General features: G+C 42.0%; 1 protein-coding gene across 1 annotated transcript in view; it reads left to right on the plus strand.

Moving 5' to 3' along the window:
- Positions 1 to 24,033, plus strand: part of EXOG (exo/endonuclease G) — a 37,028-nt gene extending 12,995 nt beyond the window's left edge. The window contains exons 5-6 of the mRNA XM_084859392.1: positions 38 to 152; positions 22,636 to 24,033. Coding sequence (XP_084715518.1) covers positions 38 to 152; positions 22,636 to 23,097 — 577 coding nt within the window. The 3' untranslated portion in view covers positions 23,098 to 24,033. The remainder of the gene's footprint in view (positions 1 to 37; positions 153 to 22,635) is intronic.
- Positions 24,034 to 24,402: the final 369 nt, after the last annotated feature.

The raw sequence follows: 24,402 nt of genomic DNA on the forward strand, positions 1-24,402 counted from the left end.
CCCATCTGTTTACCCAGTCTGTTTTGCATATTTACAGAATAGAAATGTATTGCCGGGAACTGACTGAAAGATTTGAAGATGTCTGGGTTGTTTCAGGACCTTTGACGCTACCTCAGATGGATGATGATGGGAAAAAAAGAGTTGTCTATCAGGTAAGCACTTGCACCCTGTGAATGTAGCCATATTATTTGGAATGAAGTCCCTTTGGATCTTATTGGAACTTTTATTATTATGTACATTCTTCTTTTTGTTGCCTTTATTTTGTTAACTTTATTTCAAAATAATATACAATTTCATGATAAGAAAAAAGGCAGAGCAGTACATGTCTCCTGTACACTGGGGACTAGAAATTAGGGGGTGGGTTTCTAATGCAGCTTTGCACTAAACAAATCAAAATCCTGCATCCAGAAAAGTGAAGCGGTGTGACTTGTTTAAATGATACAATAACGGCATGGAAATTCTGGGAGGGTGAGATAAAACATGCTTTAAATAAATAAATATTGCACAGATTAGTATGCTTTTGCATAAATTATCTATTAGTGGTAGTTGTGAGGAAGGTTGAGGAGGTTCGCAGGGAGTCAAAGCCCCATGCTTTGATCCCTTCCTCTATCAGCAGAGATTTCATTAAGCGTTGCCTATACACTTTCAAGCTTATCTTCACAGCCAAATGGGCTAGAAATGAATGAAATGGGCTAGAAATGAACATCCCCCCAACGAACAAAACCTGAGAATATCAGGAGACCGATTTTTGTACCAGCACTAAATGTTTAGTGCTTATGTAGAACTGCAAAATACACTTAGCTCTGGTTTATAACTGCATTCCGTGCATTGTTAAAAGCCAGCAATAACATTAATTTAGATGGCTGGTTTTTGTCCTTAATATTTTTAGATCCCTTGAGGGAGAAGGAAACCCCTGCAAAGAATTGGTCATGGCACTGTTCCTTCTTCTAGCTTCGGCTGTGTTACTGTTTACTGTTCATTATGAGGGGACTTAACCTGACACTATGTATATGCTGCTGCTCTTCTATCTGTTGGCTGAAGTTGGCGTATCCCAGGGCATGTGCCATCAATCTGTCTGCCTTGATGAAGGCATTTGTTGCAAACATAGACTGATGATCACACTTGGTATTTGAGAGATACATCTGAAGAATATAAATATATATCTGGAAATGTAAAAGAGAATTCCAACAGGAAGAATCTGTTCTATGTCACTGGAGAGGCAAAAGTAGGTTTTCCATCTTCGTCCAGAGCAAATCAAAATGACAGCATCTTGTTTTATAAATTTCTCTTCTCCGGATAACGTCACTTTAGTGACTTTTGTTTGCTAGCAGATTTTTCTTCTAAATGTAACTTTCTGTAATCATTTTTCTTCCTGCGCTTCACTCAAATTGAACCCAGATTAAATGCATAATTTAGAACTTTGTCACCAACAAGTTGCCACGATGCAGGTTTTTTCTTCCTTATATTTGTTTTATACTTCAGTGAAAACATACTGTTTGAGGGGTTTTATTGCTGAAGTGTCTACATGGATAACCATGCATCTTTCATCTTCATTTTAACCTAACCATGTTGAATCTAACACCTACAAAAATGACTAGATGGATTAAGAACTAAAAAAGAGGTATTTAGTAAAGGTGGTAAATTCTTTGTGCATCACTTTAACATATGAGTAAATACAGTGCTGCTTAAAAGAGGAAGAAATCCTTTTAGGCTGCAATTCTTTACACACCTCCCTTGAGATAATTCCTATTGAACTCCATGGGGCATGCTTCTGAGTCAACATGTACTGTTAAGTATATGTCTGCCATAAAACACCACAGCACAAAGCAAGATGGTCTGAAGGCTGCTTCTCATATTTACTTTTGGCATGGAAAGGGCAGCATACAGTGATTTTTATCAATTTTACTTGGTGACTATGTGATTTGTTGGTGACCCATTAATGAGAGCTGATTCAAGTTTACAGAGAATCATCCCAATGTGTTAAAAATAACAGCTCTAACTCCATGTGGATGTGTTTGTGCAATGGATTTGCCACCATTGCTTCCTGGGCAGGATTATTCAATTTTTCTTCCTCTAGAAGTGGAGAATGTCCTGGTTTGGCATTTCTGTCTCTTTTCCCTCCCTCAATAGCTTGAAAGTGGATGGAACAAGCCACACAAAGAAGGAAATTATGCAAGCTCGCCAGGAGGTCATTCTGTTACTGAACTGTCCTTATGGTTAGGAGAGTTTTCCCATACCATACCGCAGAGCCTAAATCTAAATAGTGTGTAAATTAGCTGATTAAGCACACACATTAATTAATATCTGCCTTGTTATTCACTTATAGCTATTCAGTTACGTTAATCATTCAGTGTTAATGTTGTTCAATTAGTTAATTCACTTACTTTTAAAAATGTGAAAGACATATAGATGATAGCTGTTACAAAATGCCAGTGTAAAGCCCCAGAATTTTTCATTTTGAGAAGGGCTGAATACCCCACCTACATTTTGAACTCTTGTGGGGGGAAACAAACTTCTGTTACTATTGATCTAAAAATGATTTGAAGCTCCTACACACATGCACAGACAAGCCTTGGGAAAGCATTGCTTTATAACAGAAAGTGCAGGTATTTTCCCTTGAAAATTTGAAAAACTGTTAACAAAATTCCTGAATTGTTAGTAGCTTTTATAGTATTGTAAGAGAATAATAAGTGTATGACACTCACAAACCATAATGTTACTAAATAAATCAACTTTATGTAGTTCTTTAAAATGATATTGTTGGCAAGCAAGAGAGTAACGAAACAGGTTGGGTAGATTCTCTGTTTAGCACACAAGATTGGAATGATAAGCATCTTTCCAGTGAATGACGATAATATATTTAAACAACTCTCTCTCTCTCTGAAAGAAGAATGCAAATTTAGTAATATAGAATAAGAAAGCAAATAGATCCTAGGAATATATTCACATTTTCTCATTAATTTCAAGGAAAATTACTCCTAAACAATGAAGGCAGGGAAGAAAAAAATTGTAGTTCCATAGGGACTGGAAGCAGGGTTGGAAAGGCTTCAGGATAGCAGGAACTACTTTGTTTTTCCTAACTGGTGCAGGGTGCTAAGGAGAATTAAAGAATTCACTTAGAATTTAAGAATTATAAACCCAGGAATTTTTTTGGAGTACCAGAAAAGAATGGGGCTCACAGTCCTTCCACACAAAAATCCACTGCTGGTTATCCCAAGCTTTCTTTATTTCATCAATATAATTTAGGGAAGAAGGAAAGTCGTTTTATTTCTGCTATTGTAAAAACATTGGGGAGTCAAATCCTTCCGTATCTACTGCTGATCATTTAGAGATCTCCCAGTAGATCCAGATCTACCTCCCCCCCATTGTAAAGGACCCATCATGCCCAAGATTTAAGTCAGATGTCCTTTATTTCATTAGCTTTCAATGTTTTACATATTTTGATAAGTATCAGAGCAAATGCTGAGAATACATCGAGTAGAATAACAGAAGCCTCCGGAGTCATGATTTCACTTAACGTTAACTTAAAGCTCCATGAAGACTGCTTCTGATTGAGCCCTCTCAGACAGAAAAGTTGTTTGTGTGCTTACAGCAGAAAAAGTACCAATAACAACAGCAATGCAAAGAGTAATGGAGATTAGTTTAGTGAACACCTTATATTGCTCAAGACAATTGCAGTTTGAAAAAATAAGTCCCGTGTGATCAAAAGAACTACACAACCCTGCAGCTAATTCCCTTGCTGTAAAGGATGCTTGTAATAAAGCTCAAGTGAATGAGCTGGGCCTGAGGTAATATCAGTTGGAATAATGTTATCTATAGGAAGATATTTAATGATCAGTGTCATTGTTCAAGTAACAGGTCAGGCAAACCAAGCACTTTCTTGGACACACTGAGCAAAGGAAGCTATAACCGTAATCTAAAGCAAGAAGGATGATGTATCTACAAGTCATGGCACAAGAATGTTGCGGCTAAATTAATTCTTGGACATTCCCCTCCCCATTATATCTGGTCCTAGTTTGCTGCAAAAAAAAAAAGGTGAATATCAGTAATGATGTCTTAGCAATGTCTGTGATTCATTTTGAAAATTATGATGATTCTTATGATGTTGTTGTTGTTGTTGTTGTTGTTCAGTCGTTCAGTCATGTCCGACTCTTCGTGACCCCATGGACCATAGCACGCCAGGCCTTCCTGTTATGATGTACATGCTTCTAAAATGCTAGAATTCTGAGGCCATCAAATTATCTTGATTGGAATTAGACCAATGGATGATGTTGTCCATGCAATGCATAATTAATCTATGGTGGTCATCTCTGCCACAAGATGCTTTGATGGCCCCAACACTAGGAGCTTTAAAAATGGATTAGATCTTTCATAGGGAGATGGAGTTATTGGGGATTGCTATTGCCATCCTACCCTACTTGTGTGGTGAGTTTCCTTGGAGCACCTGGCTGGCCATCATTATCACAGAATCATAGAATAGTAGGTTGGAAGGGCCTATGAGACCATCAAGTCCAACCCCCTGCTCAATGCAGGAATCCAAGTCGGAGCATCCCTGACATTAGGCTGTCCAGCCTCATCTTGAATGCCTCCAGTGTGGGAGAGCCCACCACCTCCCCAGGTAATTGGTTCCGTTGTCATATTGCTCTAACAGTCAGGAAGTTTTTCCTGATGTTCAGCAGGAATCTGGCTTCCTGTAACTTGAGCCCATTATTCTGTGTCCTGCATTCTGGGATGATAGAGAAGAGATCCTGACCTTCCTCCCTTTGACAACCTTTCAAGTACTCGAAGAGCTCTATCATATGTCCACTCAGTCTTTTCTTCTCAAGGCTAAACATGCCCAGTTCTTTCAGTCTCTCTTCATAGGGCTTTGTTTCCAGTCCCCTGATCACCTTTGTTGCCCTCCTCTGAACCCTCTCCAGCTTGTCTGCATCCTTCTTAAAGTGTGGTGCCCCCAGAACTGGACACAGTACTCCAGATGAGGCCTAACCAGTGCTGAGTAGAGGGGAACTAGTACTTCCCGGGATTTGGAAGCTATGCTTCTATTAATGCAGCCCATTAGAGACAGAGCACTTGACTAGATGTCTCTTTAGTCTTATTTGACAATGCAGTTCTTATGGTGCAGCCTCAACTTTGGCTGAATAACATTGTTTGAGGCAGGTTACGTTTATTTTTCCTAGTCTACAGAGTTCTACCAAGATCTCAATGACTACAAAGCACTCTCAGGAAGGAAAGGGTCACTGGAGCACATAGAGAATTTCTGTTTTAATGTATTTGACAATATTGCCTCTGAGGCAAGGAGAACTGTGAAGAGCTGGGTCATGTGTGCTGGCAGCTAAATCTTGATGGAATTTGATTTCTATTGACCGTATCCTGCAGAAATCTTAGGTAACTGCCATCTCTGAGGCAGAGCTCGGTGTGACAAAGGTCCATTGTTCTCCACTAATGCGGTTTACTGTGTTGGCATTACATTGTCCTCTCACTAGAGGGCACTGACTCCATAAGACCTTGAGAAATTTCTTTTTATGCTCTGCCTGTTCTTGTTGGCAGCAAAGCAAGCACCTTGCTTTTAAGGTGTCTTTCTCTATTTGTCTCTTCAGGTCACTCTCTCTGGTACTACTGGAGGATTATGCAACACTGGCTAAATGCCAAGAATACTTTAACTAGGAGCTGCTTGGCCCCTGCGGGAAAATTAATTTTCCTTCCAAGGTCAAGCTGGTAGGCTTCTTTCTGGCTCCCCCCCACACACACATTTTAGAAGAGCATGGCACCACTTGCCTTTTTGACCCATCTGGATTTTTATAATGAACTTGATTCTTTTAGAGAAGTCTGTGTATTCCCTACACCAGAAAAAATAATCCCAGTTTTGTGCCATAAAAACCCACGTTTTTGTGGCCAAAATATATAATACAAGTCAAACAATCTTATTTATTTGTTTTAGGATTTTTTTAGCTCACATACTCCTGATGTTATCAATAACAATTTTAAAATTGATCAAAAATAACTAGATTACAACATTTAATTGGTAAATCAGCCCATGAAATTGACTTTGATTAATCAAAAGTAACTTAATTAGTAAAGCTGCAAATTAAGGACACATCAGTTTACTTTTTTAGTCTAACTTAAATCCCACTGGTTTCAATGGGTCTGCCTTAAGTCTGAGTAAGTCTGAGTCCAACCATAGTTTTGTTTATTTTAAGTTCTTTTTTTTTTTAATCTATATTTATTTTTTTTAATAAGTGAAATAAACAATACCAGCAACAACATTTTAAGTTCTTTTACTTTCAGGATTTCACCTATGTTGAAGTTTTGATAATAAGCAGATTTATCTAAATGTAATAGGTTTAAAGGCAAATGATGAATCAACTAAAGATCATTTGATTGGTTGTCAGCCCTAACCGCTCCCCTGGCCTTTATAATCATTGTCCAGTGAAAAACTGGAGATGCCTAAATTCTGCTGAAATAAATGGGATTCAAGACTGCAATCCTGTACAGTTAAGTTTCAGTCCCATTAGGAGCATAGGAAACTGCCTTATTCTGTCAGAACATTTGTTCCTCTGGTTTGGTATGGCCTACATACATGTCTGGCAGCTGCTTTTCAGGGTCTTGGACAGGAATCTTTCCCTGCCCTAACTGGAGACTCCAGTGATTGAACCTGGGACCTTTTACACAAAGCATGTGTTCTACCACTGAGCTATGGACATTCCCATTGCTGTCAACAGGATCTAAGCAGTCTAACTAAACACAGGATTGTAGTCTAATTATTTATTGGAGGGCTTCAGTCCTTTTGGAACATAAGTATACACACACATTCCTTTATTTGGATTGTACCTTGAATGTTAAATCCCATTGTTTTACCAACATGCACCCCAGTTACCAAATGCCCCATTCTCTCTTTTTTTTTTTAAAGCATGCCTGTGAAGTATGATTTAGCATGGTTTGGTGAATTTCTGGCATTTACTTTGTAAGCACTGCCACAGGTCAGCTGATGGGTTAAACAGAACATGTAATGGAGAACAGGTATTATTTAGACCACAAAAGGGAAAAGATACAACTCAGTTTTATTCAACTACAACTAAACCACCCATGAGGTCCCAGTACAATAAATCTTCCCACAAGGCTCCAGCTGTAGGAGATAATTGCCAAAAAAGAACAACTCATTAAACACACTTGACACTTGTGGTAAATTGGGATGGCCAGTCCGTCTGATCTTCAGAGGGTAACAAGACTCAGACCTTTTTTGTCAGCCCAAGGCAAGGCTTCACTACTAGAACAGGCAGACAGTCCTAGAATCGACCGACCAGAGAGTTCTTGTTGAAAGCCTAAGTGTCACCTTGTCTTAAATCAACATGACTGGAACTAATTGTATTTGATAGTTTTTGCTTGGGTGTCCTTCTGCTAGTTGTTCCCTTTATACTAGTTTCAGCAAAGCTAGTATACAGAGATGTAAGCCCCTCTCTATGCTATCCTGCTACGCTGAGGTCATCCTAACAATGTAGTGATGTCAGCAAACACATCCAGTGGTGTTAGCAAAGCAATAGAACAATGTATGAATCCTAATTGATGAGTTCCCAAACATTCAGCTACATGTCCTATTAACTATGATTATATTGAGAATCCAGCCATTTCTAGCTATGTAGTAGTGTCTTATTGCATTTTGTCATGGACTTTGTTTTTTAGGCTCTCTTTTCACACTCCCTGCATGTTCATGCTCCCTGCTAACGTCACCAGCAGCTGTATATTTGTCACATTACATAAGCTGATGTTCATCCCCATGGAAGCCACAGTCTGCTGACAAAGGCTTTTTGCTATGCTTTGTGTACAAAGAGCTCTTGACAACCAGATCCCTGTCTTCTATGGAGGCGTAAGCCTTCAACTTTGCCTTATCAGTTTATCTCTGTAATAAACTGGATAAACTCTGGAGTTCTTACATATTGTTGTAGAATCCCACTCCTCTTTCTTGCCTGCCTGCTTTAAGCATTATGAGGTGTTGACCCCATATTAAACATTGGTAAGAGGCTACAGCAATTATTTTACCCCTTTATACCATTCCCACCTCCCATATTTAGTATCTTTTGGGGTATGAGTAATAATCATACTTGGCATTTATAGAGATATTTCAAGCATTCACACAGTATCCCTACAACGTAGTTCATGGTTGTTGTTAGCATTCGGCTGGGAAAGAAGATATTAAGTTCAAGAGAACGGTGGCTTGCCTAAGATGACCTAGTGATTTGGTTGTTGAGGTGAGATTTGTACTGGGAATATTTCACTCATACTTTTACAGCTTAATCCTATGTATGGTTACTCCTTATACTCTTGGTGCAGATGAAACGTAGGGCTAATGTTATCCTGTATGTGTTACTACAGAGTTTTTCTGCACAATGCTAGCTTTTCAATTTGGTGAATGTTTCAGGGATCCATCTATGGGACTGATGAATCCCATGATATAGTTTTGCAGCTCAGTTCTATGCATGTTTACTTGGAAGTAATTCCCAGTATGTTCAGTGTAACTTGCTGCCAAGTAAGCATAGATAGGGTTGTAGTCTCAGGCTGCAATGTTATGCACATTTACTTAGGAATAAGCTCCATTGAACTCAGTGAACATGTTGAGTTACTCCTGAGTGAACATGGATAGGATTACCCTGTTAGTGTATTACTTCCTATTCCTAGCTATGCTTTTATTATACAAAGGCCTGCCATTATATCATGGAAGCTATTCAGACCAGACCTTCCTTCCATCACTGTGATAGTGCTTCTTTCGCTATCCGTGCTGAATTTGAATTCTGGGTATTAAATTGTCCCCAACTCTTCCCTCTGCCCACACCCAGTCCCCAACTTTGCACACACTGTGTCCCCCTTTGGAATTTACTCCTTCTATTATCTTTCTCTCTTATTGTCTCTTTAAGGCTTGCCATTCACCTAACACACACATTGTTCTTTCTCAGATATCTGTATCCATTCTAAAATCGGCTGTGGTATTTAGCCTTTTAAAACTCTTGTCACCTTAAGAAAAATGACTTAAACAGGAGAGAAAGGTGACTACAGTTTGGCCTATCATTTCTCTAAACAAGAAAGAAAAGAAAACTCTGAAGTATCATGGATTATGTGAGAACAAAGAAGAGAACAACAGTTCTTTAGCCAAGCAAGGAAAAATAAGTATAGACTTCATTAAGGCATATTCAGAAAGCTGGAACCCCGAAGGAATTTTGGTTGCCAGACTGAGAGGAGAAGATACCATGCTACTGCGAACACAGGGACCTTCTTTAGCAGAGGAGCATGAACAACTGATAATTGAGCTGCTATGAAGAAGCCACAAAGTAAGGTATCCTCTCACTGAAGTAGAGATGGAATAGGGTTGTAGATCAAGCAGTATCTGCAGAAGCAGATATCTGCAGATTTATCAAACTAGTTACCTGTTCTTGCATACTGCAAAGGCAGCTGGCTAGAAAGAGGTTTGGTAGATACAATAAGCCTGCCATGCCCAAGCAAATTCTGGACCTGTAATTTTAAATTGCTTAGTTTATTTATATGCCACTTTTCCAAACAATGTCCAAAGCAACTCACAATAAATATTAACTTCTCAAAATACATAACGTTTGGAGGTCAGAGGGAAGAAGCAGCTTGCTACAAAACATATCAGTACATTTAAATAAAACAAAAAACAATTCAATAACCTAGCAAAGTTCCATAGGAGACTTTATATACACACTGGCAGCTCCTCTTTCTGCTAGTGTGCTGGCTTTGTGCTGGTCCTGTGCTGGCTCATTGCACACAGCTGTGTCCGTGCTCCCAGTAGACCCTCTCTCCTGTGTAGAACTCTCCTCTTGAGTAGACCCCTGGTGATAGAGCCTTCTGGAAGCCAGATGGGCACTCCTTTGGTGATTCTGTGTTTCCCACTCTTGCCTGCTGCCACCTTTGCTCTAGAGACCTTGGGGATGACGGAGGAGAGTCCGGGGTTGAGGTGGAGCTCGGGATAGGGTTGAAGGGGTTGTTGGGAGGCCCAGGTGAAGCATCAGCCTGCCTTTGGTCTGTTGAAGGTTCCTCCAGGTCTTCCATGGGAGTGAGGTTTTCTGCAGAAACTCAGTCCTCTTCCTCTGAAGAAGTCTCTCCAGGGCCTGAGTTGGATGGGATCCTGACAGCAGTGGTGTAGCCCACTAGACCCTGGGACTAATGGGATCCTGACAACAGTGATTCAGCTCCTTAGACCTTGGACCTAATGATCTTATTGGGTCCTCCCCTTTAGAGCGCCATGTGTGTTACTTCAGTTGTGAACCACACAACAAGCATTTCTCTCTCCCCTTACCCTTGCTTTTACAGTTTCTGCTTTCCTGATATGTGAGAGCAAAACAAAAAAACCTGTTTGCCAACCCTGATTTAAAAAAAGAAATATTCTTGGTATATGCAGTTTCATATTTTAAACTTCCTTAACTTATATCACCATCATGAGTATAGGAATAAAATGGGAGTTTGCTTTTGCTGCCTTGATGCTAAACACATTGATTTGGTAACATGTACCATTTTGTTGTAGAAAAGGACGGTATATGTTTCAAGTGAAAATAATTAAATGCACACCTGTAACCACATACATGCCTGGCTGGCTGCCCCCTGACTATATATATGCAGAAACCATCATCGGCCCCCGCATGGCCATGCTGGCCTAGGTGCTGATGCTGGGCCAATTTGTCATTGCCCCCATTACCTACCATTCTCTAGGTGGTCATTTGAGGTCCCCTCGGGCTGCCTGGATGTCAGCTCTGAGATTCTAGCTGCACTACTGTCTGACCATTCCAAGAATGAAGTACTTACTCGGGCATCCATATCCCCAAAACTTCTGGTTTTAGGTCAGTACTTGGCAGAGATAAATAGGTTGATGAACTGCTTCCTTTTTTATTAGAAACAGACATTACTTTCTTGTAGCTAAGCAGAGCAGCTCATGCAGCCTTCCACTTATTTCAGCACAGAGAGATGGGACAAAGCAGAGACTGAACCACACCAGACAAGAATCAGAAGGGAAATTGGACTGTTCCATTACAGCTCCCTTAAGATGTATTAAATATACCACAATCCCACTTCCTGTTCCCCTGTCCTTATCTGCTGCCAACCATTATCCTATATGCCCCTTCTTTCTTTCTGTTGTGGCGCTTTAGGCCTCATCTTGAGTACTGTGTCCAGTTCTGGGCACCACACTTTAAGGAGTGTGGACGAGAACAAACTGGAAAACGTTCAGAGGAGGGCAACGGAGATGATCAGGGACCTGGAAACAAAGCCCTGTGAGGAGAGACTGAAAGAACTGAGCATGTTTAGCCTTGAGAAGAGAAGACTGAGGGGAGAGATGATAGCTCTCTTCAAGTCCTTGAAAGGTTGTCAGAGAGAGGAAGGCCAGGATCTCTTCTCGATCATCCCGGGGTGCAGGACACGGAATAATTGGCACAAGTTACAGGAAGCCAGATTCCGGCTGAACATCAGGAAAAACTTCCTGACAGTTTGAGCAATAGGACAATAGAACCAATTACCTAGGGAGGTGGTGGGTTCTCCTACACTGGAGGCATTCAAGACGAGGCTTAACAGCCATCTCTCAGGGATGCTTTGCCTTGGATTCCTGAACTGAGCAGGGAGTTGGACTCGATAGTCTTATAGGTCCCTTCCAACCCTACTATTCTATTATCCTATTATTTACAATTCCTGTGGACACCGTGTTATGGATGACATGATCTCATAGATTAACATTATTTTGGTTTTTGACTTGCTGTAACCTAATGTCCCTGTGTACAGAATATGGGCATAAATGCTGCCTTACATCTCCCAATAACCTATGGGAACAGGTAAAAAACTGGAGGTTTAGACTCACCTTGGTATGTGTTAGGCTGACGTGCAGATATGTGGGATTAAAGAGAAACAACATGGATTCAGATTAACTAGTATTTCCTGGAGAATGACCTTTATAGATCAAGTGTTATGTATAAAATACATTAAAAAGTTTATTATTTCTAAACTGATGTATGCGACCATTTTTCCCTAGATAGGGAGATATAAACACTATGATCTTGAGAACAGGATTGGCTCTCAAAAAAGGAGGTTTGAAAGACTTGTGATTAAATGGGAAATGTATCCTGCTGTTCAGTTGTTTAACCACAAGTGAACCTCCAGCACACTGTTAGAGCATGGTGTGGGACAGAATTCCCTCACGTAATTCTGTATTTTGTTTAATTTGTGTTAGCTTTTAATCACAGCGAGTCACTGTTACCATAAAAAGGACTCTGCTGTTCTCTGGCCAGAATGTGTCACTGCTGCAGCAAATGATGACCCTTTTATCATTCTTTTTATGTGAATTTTGTTGTTGTTCAGTCATTAAGTCGTGCCTGACTCTTTGTGACCCCATGGTCCATAGCACGCCAGGCCCTCCTGTCCTCTGCTCTTCCCTGGAGTGTGCTCAAATTCATATTCTTTGCATCGGTGATGCTATCTAGCCATCTCATCCTCTGCCGTCCCCTTCTCCTTTTGCCTTCAGTCTTTCCCAGCATCAGGGTCTTTTCCAGGGAGTTTTCTCTTCGCATTAGCTGGCCAAAATATTTGAGCTTCAGCTTCAGTATCTGTCCTTCCAATGAGCAGTCAGGGTTGATTTCCTTTAGGACTGACTGATTTGACCACTTTGCAGTCCAGGGGACTCGTAAGAGTCTTCTCCAGCACCACAGTTCGAAAGCATCAATTCCTCAGCCCTCAGCCTTCCTTATAGTCCAGCTCTCACAGCCATACATTACTACTGGGAAAACCATAGCTTTGATTAGACGGACCTTTGTCGGCAAGGTGATGTCTCTGCTTCTTACTATGCTGTCTAGGTTTGCCATAGCTTTCCTCCCAAGGAGCAAGCGTCTTTTAATTTCATGGCTACAGTCACCGTCTGCAGTGATCTTGGAGCCCAAGAAAGTAAAATCTGTCACTGCTTCCATTTCGTCCCCTTCTATATGCCAGGAAGTGATGGGGCCAGATGCCATGTTCTTAGGTTTTTTAATGTTGAGTTTCAAAGCAGCTTTTGCACTCTCCTCTTTCACCCTCAACAAGAGGCTCTTTAGATCCTCCTCACTTTCTGCCATTAGGGTGGTATCGTCTGCGTATCTGAGGTTGTTGATAAATCTGGCAATCTTCATTCCGAGCTGTGATTCATCCAACCCGGCATTTCTCATGATGTACTCTGCCTATAAATTAAATAAGCAGGGCGACAATATGCAGCCTTGTCGTACTCCTTACCCAATTTGGAACCAATCAGTTGTTCCATGTCCGATTCTTACTGTTGCTTCTTGCCCCTCGTACAGGTTTCTCAGGAGACAGGTAAGGTGGTCTGGTACTCCCATCTCTTTAAGAATTTGCCAGAGTTTGTTGTGATCCACACAATCAAAGGCTTTAGCATAGTCAATGAAGCAGAAATAGACGTTTTTCTGGAATTCTCTTGCTTTCTCCATGATGCAGCAAATGTTGGCGATTTGATCTCTAGTTCCTCTGCCTCTTCGAAACCCAGCTTGTACTTCCGGTAGTTCTCAGTTCACATGCTGCTGAAGCCTAGCTTGTATGATTTTGAGCATCACCTTGCTGGCATGTGAAATGAGCGCAATTGTATGGTAGTTTGAACACTCTTTTGCATTGCCTTTCTTTGGAATTGGAATGTAAACTGACCTTTTCCAGTCTTGTGGCCACTGCTGAGTGTTCCAAATTTGTTGGTATATTGAGTGCAGCACTTTAACAGCATCATATTTTAGGATTTTAAATAGCTCAGCTGGAATACTGTCATCTCTGCTAGCTTTGTTGTTAGTAATGCTTCCTAAGGCCCACTTGACTTCACTCTCGAGGATGTCTGGCTCCAGTTCAGTGACTGCACTATCATGTCTATCAGGGACATTCAGCTCTTTCCTGTATAGTTCTGTGTATTCTTGCCACCTCTTCTTAATCTCATCTGCTTCTGTTAGGTCCCCGCCTTCTTTGTCCTTTATCATGCCTGTCTTTGCACAAAACGTTCCCTTGAGATCTCCAATTTTCTTGAAAAGATCTCTAGTCTTTCCCATTCTATTGTTTTCCTCTATTTCTTTGCATTGTTCATTGAAGAAGGCCTTCTTGTCTCTCCTTGCTATTCTCTGGAACTCTGCATTCAGTTGGATATATCTTCCCCTTTCTCCCTTGCTTTTTGCTTCCCTTCTTTCCTCAGCTACTTGTAAAGCCTCACCAGACAGCCACTTGGCTTTCTTGCATTTCTTTTTTGGGGGGATGGATTTCGTTGCTGCCTCCTGAACAATGTTATGGACCTCTGTCCATAGTTCCTCAGGCACTCTGTCTATCAGGTCTAATCCCTGAAATCTATTCCTCACCTCCGCTGTATATTCATAAGGGATATGATTTAGGTCATACCTGAATGGTTTAGTGGTTTTCCCTATGTTCTTCAATTTAACCGAAATTTTGCAAGAAGCAGCTCATGATCTGAGCCACAGTCAGCTCCAGGTCTTGTTTTTACTGACTGTATGGAGCTTCTCCATCTTTGGCTGCAAAGGACAGAATCAGTCTGATTTTGATATTGACCATCTGGTGATGTCCATGTGTAGAGTCACCTCTTGTGCTGTTGGAAAAGAGTGTTTGCTATGATCAGCGTGTTCTCTTGGCAAGACTCTATTAGCCTTTGTCCTGCTTCATTTTGTACACCAAGGCCATGTTTGCCTGTTATCCCGGTGATTTCTTGGCTTCCTAGTTTGGCATTCCAATCCCCTATGATGAAGAGGACATCTTTTTTTGGTGTTATTTCTAGAAGGTGTTGTAGGTCTTCATAGAACCGATCAACCTCAGCTTCTTCAGCCTCAGTGGTTGGGGCATAGACTTGAATTACTGTGATGTTGAATGGTTTGCCTTGGATTCGTACTGAGATCATTCTATGATTTTTGAGATTGTACCCCAGTACTGCTTTTCCCACCCTTTTGTTGACTATGAGTGCTACTCCATTTCTTCTAAGGGATTCTTGCCCACAGTAGTAGATATGATGGTCACCTGAATTAAGTTCGCCCATGCTTGTCCATTTTAGTTCACTGATTCCCAAGATGTTGATGTTCAGTCTTGCCATCTCATGTTTGACCACCTCCAGCTTACCTTGATTCATTGATCTGACATTCCAGGGTCCTAAACAATATTATTCTTTACAGCATCGGATTTTCTTTTCACCACCAGACACATCCACAGCTGAGTGTCCTTTCGGCTTTGGCCCAGCCGCTTCACTCTTTCTGGCGCTACTTGGAAACACCCTCTGCTCTTCCCAGTAGTATATTGGACACCTTCCGACCTGAGGGGCTCATCTTCCGGCGTCATCTCTTTTAGCCTTGTGATACGTTCCATGGGGTTTTCTTGGCAAGAATACTGGAGTGGGTTGCCATTTCCTTCTCCAGTGGACCACATTTTGTCAGAACTCTCTGCCATGACCTGTCCGTCTTGGGTGGCCCTGCACGGCATAGCTTATGGCTTCACTGAGTTATGCAAGCCCTTCGCCACAACAAGGCAATGATCCATGAAGGGGTTTTATGTGAATAAAAAAAGGTAAAGGTAAAGGTGTCCCCAACCAGTCGTGTCCGACTCTAGGGTGCGGTGCTCATCCCCGTTTCTAAGCCGAAGAACCAGCGCTGTCCGAAGACACTTCCGTGGTCATGTGGCCGGCATGACTGAACACCGAGGTGCACGGAACGCTGTTACCTTTCCCGCCGAGGCGGTACCTATTTATCTACTTGCAATGTCTTGCTTTCGAACTGCTAGGTTGGCAGAAGCTGGGACTGAAGACGAGAGCTCACTCCGTCACGCAGCACTCGGGTCTCGAACTGCTGACCTTCCAGTCTGCAGTTCAGCATCTTAACCACTAAGCCACCGCGGCCCTTAAGCCACCGCGGCCCTTATTTATTTATGTGAATAGCTGATCCCAAATCAAAGAGGACCTGTGTGCACATACAGTCTTCAGATGCTTTCTGTTCACTTACCATAAGGGCATATGCTCTCTGTCTTAAGAAAACAGCAAGAGAAATGTGTGTCTGATCCAAATAATGGAGATTGTTGCACAAGTTCTGAATGGCACAGTTAGATCAGAAGATCCACTAGGTGGCACTGGGGGATCAAATATCCAGAGTCCCCTGCTTCCTTGTAGTGCTTCTCAGAATGAGGACAGGATCTTTAAAACTATAAAGACATAGCTTTTAAACATTCTGATTCTGCCCCTCCCCCTGCTTGCTTAGGCTGAGCAGTCATGAGGAACAGTGCACATTAGTTGTCTGAAGAATGCACTATAAACATAAAGAGTCTGGTACAGTGCAGTTGGCGTGGTAGAAGTAAGACTCTTCTTGTTGCTGTGTTTGCCAGTTGGTTAAAAGTTAGATTCTCTAGTTCTGTGCAAGATGCTGTTACCTCCTATTACAAATAAGGAAGTACCATCACAGCTGTAAAATAAAAGTACCCAGTCCTTAAGCACCATTGCACTACTCCAGAGGCTCTAGTGAATGCATGGTGGTGTTGGAGCTCTGCGTGTGCAGGAACTACCTGGTTCTCTCTTATGAGCCATTTTACCACACGTCCTCTTTGACACCTCTACATGAGCTCAGATGTATACACATGTCATGACAAACACAGAAATGAAGAGATCTTTCACAGAGGTGTGGTGAACACAGAGCAGATTACTCAAAGTGTTTCAACAGATTATGCTTCAGCAAAGTGGGAAATAGCTACTTCAAGTGGGGAAAATTATCTCAAAAACAACTGCTCAGAGTAAATATTACAAGCTTTATTTTATAACAAATGCCTTACAGAAGAGAAAAATGCTTAATATACCAACCCGCTAGCACAATGCTTTCCACTGGGGGTCAGTGGTGGCTCCCAATCACCTCAAGTGTGTCTCTCTGCCTCTCTCTCTCCTGCTGTCTCTCTCTTTGTAGTAACTGCTCACTTTCTAGCTTTGTCTTGTTTCCTTTAGCAGTGGGCCAGCTGCTGTGAACTGGCCTATTGGAGGATGCTTCAAGAGTGGGAATTCAGGAGACGTGCTGATCCTCAGCTGTAAGGTGGCTGGGCAGGGCGAGAGGACAACACAGGAGCAATCAGCCTGCTACCTGCAGGGGGAGCCCAAGAAGCAAAGAGCATCGTGGTCAGGCACTGGAGGTGGAGGGGGAATTGCATGTGCGGAGGAGAGAGAGAGAGGAGAGAGCAAGCAATTTGGGCCTGTGCTGGGAGGTTTTGCTGCACTGAGTATAGCAGAGCATTCTCTCAATGACAGGAAAACAATCCATCCCAGTCCAAGGACCAAGTGACCCTGTCGGAATTTGTCTGCCTTGTGACTTGGTGACTGACTGATAAGGCTTTGTCTGGTCACCGTGGAGGGGGAAGGGGAGGAGAGGTCTGAAAAGGCCACCAGCTGAGCCTGGTGCACACCACTTGACTTGAGGGAGAGAGGAAAGTCCCCCCCTGGCCTAGGAGAGGCCTCCAAGTGGCCGTGGTGGTGTGCCTGAAGCCACAGTGTCACCTGCTTGAAAAAAAAGTGTATATCACTGCCCTAGCAAATTGAGCAATATACTCCTAGCAGTCCTAATGCAGAGATAGGGAAAGATGGAGGCAGGGGAATGAATGTTTGCTAAATAAGTACTAGGGAGGGCACTGTGGAAATGGCAAAGGCAAGGTTTGGGAAGCAATACACAGAGATATTGAGTGCTGGTGACAAATGGTGGACCATGCAGGGGGTAGAATGACAGAAAAAAAGAGAAAGAGAATGAAATGCCATCAAAGAAGTTAGATTTATCTCGTTTCAGCGTTTTGTTTCAGGGAAACAAAAGTCCTCAGTTCCTTGGTCACAGATACTTGGAGAACCGCAGAGGGCATAGGTAACCTCAGTTCTCTCAGCTTTGGGTCATGATTTCACAAAGAGAATTTGGAGTGGAGAGCTTAAAAATGAGGCTCCTCCTTAGATCCTAACTACTCCAAGGAAAATAACAAATGTGAAGAGAGGCAAGGGAACTGGGGATAGAGACAAAGAAGGGGAACTAACTGAAATGCTAAAGGCATGGATGGGTAAGCAGGTTGTGCTTAACTTAAGAACCTTATGACCACCACAACATAACACCTGAAATTCCTTGCTTGTACATCTAAACATTGCACTCGGTGTCAGCAACTCATAGAGATGGTACAGTTTCCTGCAAGGCACCTAGCTCCAGAGAGCAATGCAAGGAGCTCACGGGGTGGCTATATCCTGTATGAAACCTGGCTGAAGGCTCAGCAGGCACTTCACAGATGAAGCTCTGTCTGGGAATACAAGGCAACGCAGATCTATCTGGCCAAAGAAGGCAACAAGGTAGTTGATGGGAGAAGATTTTGGCCCTGGAAATGTGGGCCTGAGTCAAGTAAGGAGAGTGCTAGGAAAAGTATCATGAGAGGGAGATCCAAATGAACCCCTAGCTGATCTTGGAGTTGTGTGATCATGAGCCTGTCCATGCTGTTCCAAATCACAAGAAAGATCACTGGGTGTCTAAACTCAAGGGCAATTATAGAATTCAAAATAAAGAGAACAGAGTGGGCAGTGGCTTTGGGGCTAGAGGAAAGGAATCAATAGTTTGATGTAGGGAACGAAAGGAGACCAAGGAGGTCCCTAGCTGTTCAACTGAGTTAAAACTAGCTGACTGAAAATTACAAAATTTATGCATCTTGGAGGCCATGAGGTGAAGGTATATAGAACAAACGGCATCACGAGGTGTGCCCTGGTAGTGCTTTAATCAGCTGATCTGTCTTGGAGTGGGGATGTTTCAGGATTGGGCCATGTTTCCCACCAAAACTCTGGATTGGCCAATTTAAAGGTGCCATGGGTAGTCTGGTTTGGATGGTAAGTCAGGTAGACACTTGGATATATCTGCAGTTCCACATGAGCAACTCCTTTTAATTTGACTAGTGGACACAAAGACAGATACTGCCTGCTAACATCTGAGGGCTTCTTGTTCCTGACAGCATTCAGGCCTCTTTCTCTTGTTACCTTCCTCAGAACAAAATGGACTCTTTAGCCAAGGTGCCAGAGTGCTGCTAGTAAATACACAGGACACAACTATATGTTTGCAGAAAGCCACCATGACTGAGCCTTCTCTGTAACACCATGTAACTTCAAGATTCCACCCTGTGCAGAAGGAACATTCTGTAACATTGAATAGAACAGGAAAGCTACTGTATCTACAGAGCTCTGTGTGTGCCTCAGACTTACAAGATGGGATGTGATGGAAAAAGAGTAGAGGGCAAATGGATAGGAGGGAGATCAATTTATGAATTCCAGAATGAACGGTGAATTTTTACACGCATTTAATTCCAACTGAGACCAGGCTGACCTTCCCTTGCCAGTGTTCTTGGGAGGGAGGAGATAAAACTTCCTAAGAGCCTGTGTGTGTGTGTGTGTGTGTGTGTGTGTGTGTGTATAAAACATTTATATCCCACTTTTCCACCAAGAATGGCACTCAAGGCAGCTAACAGTAATAAAGTACAGATTAAAACAAAATCTAATTTAAAACAACATAAAAACGAATAAATGAAGAACACAACAATAAAACACCTAGCTAGGAACCAACCTATTAAACCCCATTCAGCAGCAAACCAGCTTACATGCCAAAGGCTTGCCTGAATAAAAATGGCTTTGCCTGCTGGTAGAAGGACAACAGAGATAGAACCAACCTTGCATCTCTCAGCAGGGAGTTCCAAACGAGCAGCCACCAAGAAAGCCCTCTCTCCACCAAAAGTGTATTTCGGTGGGACCGAGAAAAGGGCCTGTCCTGAAGATCTTTAAACCTGGGAAGGTTTGGATGAGAGAATGAGGTCTTTCCGATAGCCTGATCCTAAGTTGTATAGGGTTTTATAGGTCTTAACCAACACTTTGAATTGTGCCCCAAAAGTAGACCGGTAGCCTGTGAATCTGTTGTAACCAGGGAGTCAAATGCTCCCTGTAACTGGCCATGATCAACAGTCTGGCCATAGCACTCTGGACCAGCTGAAGTTTCTGAACAGTTTTTGAAGGCAGCTCCACAGAGAGCATGTTACAGTAATCAAAACAGGATGTAACTAAGGCATATTTGTTACAGTAGTCCAGAACTTTATATTTATCACCCTATATCCATATGCACAAATACATACTTGTAACATGGAGTTCCAGCCATATGGAAACAGAGGTCTTTTTTGAGCAGCAGCCACGTCACAGATGAATGTGGCTTGAATCTATCCTCACATATGTGCATGCATGCCCCAGGGTGCTTAATGCAGTGGCTATGATAAAAGGAGTTCCATAAATGGGGTAATAACTAGCTCCCATATATGTGGCTATAATATATTCATTTTATTTATTAGGTTTATTAGCTGCCCATCTGGCTGGCTACCCAGCCACTCTAGGTGGCGTACAATACAAATAACACAAAATACAACATAATCAACAAAACAACCTTGCTCTAAAAAAACCCTAACCCACCCCAAATGCCCTCCTGAACAGCCAGGTTTTCAAAGCCCGGCAGAAGCTCATCAAAGAGGGGGCATGGTAGAGGTCACTAGGAGGGAATTCCAAAACGTGGGGCCACCACAGAAAAGGCCCTCTCCCTAGTCCTCACCAGCCTAGTTGTCCTGGCTGATGGGACAGACAGAAGGCCTACCAAGGCCGATCTTGTTGAGCAGCATCCCTGGTGCTGCTTGAGGCGCTCCTTAAGATAGACTGGGCCAGAACCGTATGGGGTTTTAAAGGTCAATACCAACACCTTGAATTGGGCCCGGAAAACAACTGGTAACCAGTGCAACTCTTTCAGCATTGGAGTGATGTGATCTCACTGATGGCTGCCTTTAATCAGGCAGGCCGCCGCGTTCTGCACCAGCTGCAACTTCTGAACCGTCTTCAAGGCTAACCCCACATAGAGTGCATTACAGTAGCCTAGGTGAGAGGAGACCAGGGCATGAACTACTGATGGGAGTAGATGGTTATTTATTTATTTATTTATTACATTTATATCCCGCCTTTTTTCCTCCAAGGAACTCAAGGTGGCGTACATAATCCTCCTTCTCCTCCATTTTATCCTCACAATAACAACCCTGTGAGGTAGGTTGGGCTGAGAGTATGTGACTGGCCCAAAGTCACCCAGTGAGCTTCCATGGCCGAGTGGGGTCTAGAACCCGGATCTCCCGACTCCCAGTCCAGCACTCTAGCCACTACACCATGCTGGCTCTCAGCATGTTAGGAACGTAGGGGTGCAGCCGCCGTATCAGATGGAGTTGGTACAGCGCCACCTTGGCTCACATCCGACACCAGAGCCTCCATGGACAGCTGGGATTCTAAAATGATCCCCAGGCTGTGGCCCTGGCCCTTCAGGGGTAGCCACACCCCATTCAACACACATATATCTACGTACATGTGTGTGTGTGTGTGTGTGTCTGGGTCACAAGTCTTTGATTTTTGATTGATTTTTTAAAAGTATTTTAAGTAATCTGCTAATAACTATCTGGTGTTGTAAGTAAAACAATCTATGTGTGTCATGAATAAAGTTCATATTTTCTATCTATGTGTGTCATGAATAAAGTTCATAAAATGGTACATATTTTCTGTTCCTGCAATCACAGTAAATTTAACACATCTTTGTTTTGTTCAGTTTAATGGCAAATCAGTTGTATAGGGTACAAGAGGGAACTTGTGCAATCAGTGTTCTGGAACAATCTTTGGGCAAAAGCCAAACATCGGTGTCAATTTACATAGCGTCTGTTTTACTCACTACAGTCTTCATGCAATGTTTTCTCCAAGCTCTACAGTACAAACTAAACTGGTTTAATTGTCATAGCTTCCTTTAAATCCAACCTGAGAACTGGCAGTTTTCTTTTAAAAAATCAGAGAATCGTGTGTGTGTGTGTGTAATATACTAACAGCAAACTCGTTTTCCAAGTATTGATCTTTATGTACCCAGCGTATTGACGGGCTTGGGGTAACCCGAAGGTTTGCAGAAGTACAAAAAATATCCCCCCCCCAATACTAAACAGGCAAATAAACAGGGTGAGGGCTAAAAACAGCCCTCTGAGGACTGAACATGCTCAGTCACCACAGAATGCTGAGTGTGCTGGGATGGGGAGGGGAACAGAACGGAGTATTATAGAAAAGGGGCTGCCTGGCTGGCTAGAACGTTGAACAGATGTATTTCACATCGCAACATTTGCACGGAACACTAATCCCCTGACTAAGTTATGGCTTCCAGGATTCCCTGAGAGAAGGAAGGGGGCATAGCTATTTAACCAGATTGTGTGTAAGGTAGATATGCCTTCACAGAGAATTATGACTCCTGATACAACCTTTCTACAACATATGTTCTTCTTGTCTCTCTGTCAAACTATAGGGAGAGCTAACATGTTTTCCTTCTATCTTGTTTGTTTGGTGAGTGGGATCATTGTCAGTTATTAGCTTGAATCTATTTTGGCAGCTCTACATAAGAAAGTTACAACTGGTTTGACACTGTGATAGAGGAGTCTTCAACATGATATGCCTTTCATCTGTTTGGCTAATGCACATCACACAGACAATATTAGTCCTAGACGCAGGAGGATTATGGCCTAGTTTCAAATGAGGTTGAGTGATACAATCTCTTGCTCTGTTGATAGGTAATTGGAAAAGATGATGTGGCTGTACCTTCACATCTGTACAAAGTGATTCTTGCCAGACGAAGTGAAACATCCACAGATCCTTTGGTACTTGGAGCTTTCGTGGTACCCAACAACCCTATTGGCTTTGACCACCAGCTGCTGGAATTCCAAGTTGGCATTGAAGACCTAGAGAAAATGTCAGGCCTTGTTTTCTTCCCACAGGTGAATAAAGCCAAAGATGTTAGAAATATCTGTGAAGTCGATACGTGTAAGCTGATGAGCTTGAAAGAGTTCACTTTGTACATCACCACTCGGAAGTTACAGAGTGCTAGGACACTGGAAAGGTTGGGAAAGATCATGTCTGAATTACAGGAAAAAGGAATCGAGCCTGATGAATATCTTTTAAAGGTTTACAAGAAGAAGAAGGAAGAATTAGAAATACAAAAGCCAATGGAAGTGAGAGAAGGGAGAGCTGGTTAATACCTTATTTAAAAACAGAAACACAGTTTGTTTTCAGTAAGGAGTTGCTACACAGAGATTCTGGTGTTGTTAAAAAGCAAACTTGGACAAGCCTTCAAACTGGCCGTGCACCTCTGGTAAAAGTGCAACACTTAGCTGTGAGAAATAAAACAACCCCTGTAGCAGCCAGGCCTATAGTCACTAGTTTGTGCCATTTTTTAAATCAGTCATCAGGTGTTAGGTTTATTCAGAATCCCTTTTAAGAATAATATAAATGTAGAAAATGGTTATCTTAGGAATAAGTAGAACTTGTAACTTCCATTTTCTCACTTGATGCTTTAGAAGGGGTGTTAGTGAGTGTGTGTGTGTGTGTGTGTGTGTGTACTCACAGCTGCAGGAAGAAATATATGACCTTTTTAAACCTTATATTTTTAAGAGAGAGTAACTCTCTGATACCTTTCTATTAATTTTCATTTTCCCTTCAGCAAAACCTCCAGTTACCTTTATTATGAGAACTTGGTTATCCCCATAAGTCCTAGCTCTCTGAAACCACTGTAAATTCCCTTTGTAAATATAACCACATGTAAAAAGCTAACACATTCTCTGAACGTACAGGTGTTCTACCACACCAGCTGTATTTTTTTATTTTTTATTTTGCCTGCTGTATGGTTTTTTAAGACATCTGGCTGCCTTTTCTTTGTTGTAACACCCTATTAAATTGTTTTCATTGAACTAAACCTCTCTTGAAATGTCTTGGTTCTTCAAGCAAAGCCTGTGTCTTACTGCCACTGTGACTACATTAGAAAATCCCCGTAACATCCCAACTTACCAGTAGTTTTATTTTTGTTCATATTTACTGTTTGAAAACAAATTCACTTAAAACTGTTTGGTTGCATATGCCTTGAGAAGCTCTATGTTAATTTAAGTGAGTTTGAATAAACTTTTCCCCAAGGTTTCAATTCTGACTGTGTTTTTCTTCAGAATTGTAAGATCAGCTTCATTGCAGGTCAGAGGCCCTGCTTCATTCCATGCAGGCTTATGCTTACACAAAGAGACATTTTCCTTTTGTTTTTTTCCTCCTTCGAAGCCACTTTGGGAAGGTTGAGGTACAATGCGGGAGGCAAGAGGGGCTGCAGTATGGGGGGAAAGGTGAAAGGATGTCTTCAGCTTTACTCCTGTGCTTCTCTGGATCACAGCTGTGGTCTTTTCTTGGTTCTAATGTACAGCTTCTGTGTTTGAATTGCAAATACTATAAAAGAAATGTTTCAAGTCAATAATGATTTTTTAAACCCTATTCACCACTAAATATATATATATATATATATA

This window comes from Heloderma suspectum, chromosome 5 (assembly GCF_057233095.1).
Source record: "Heloderma suspectum isolate Gila_16-S chromosome 5, 16-S_ref, whole genome shotgun sequence".
NCBI classification, from domain to species: domain Eukaryota; kingdom Metazoa; phylum Chordata; class Lepidosauria; order Squamata; family Helodermatidae; genus Heloderma; species Heloderma suspectum.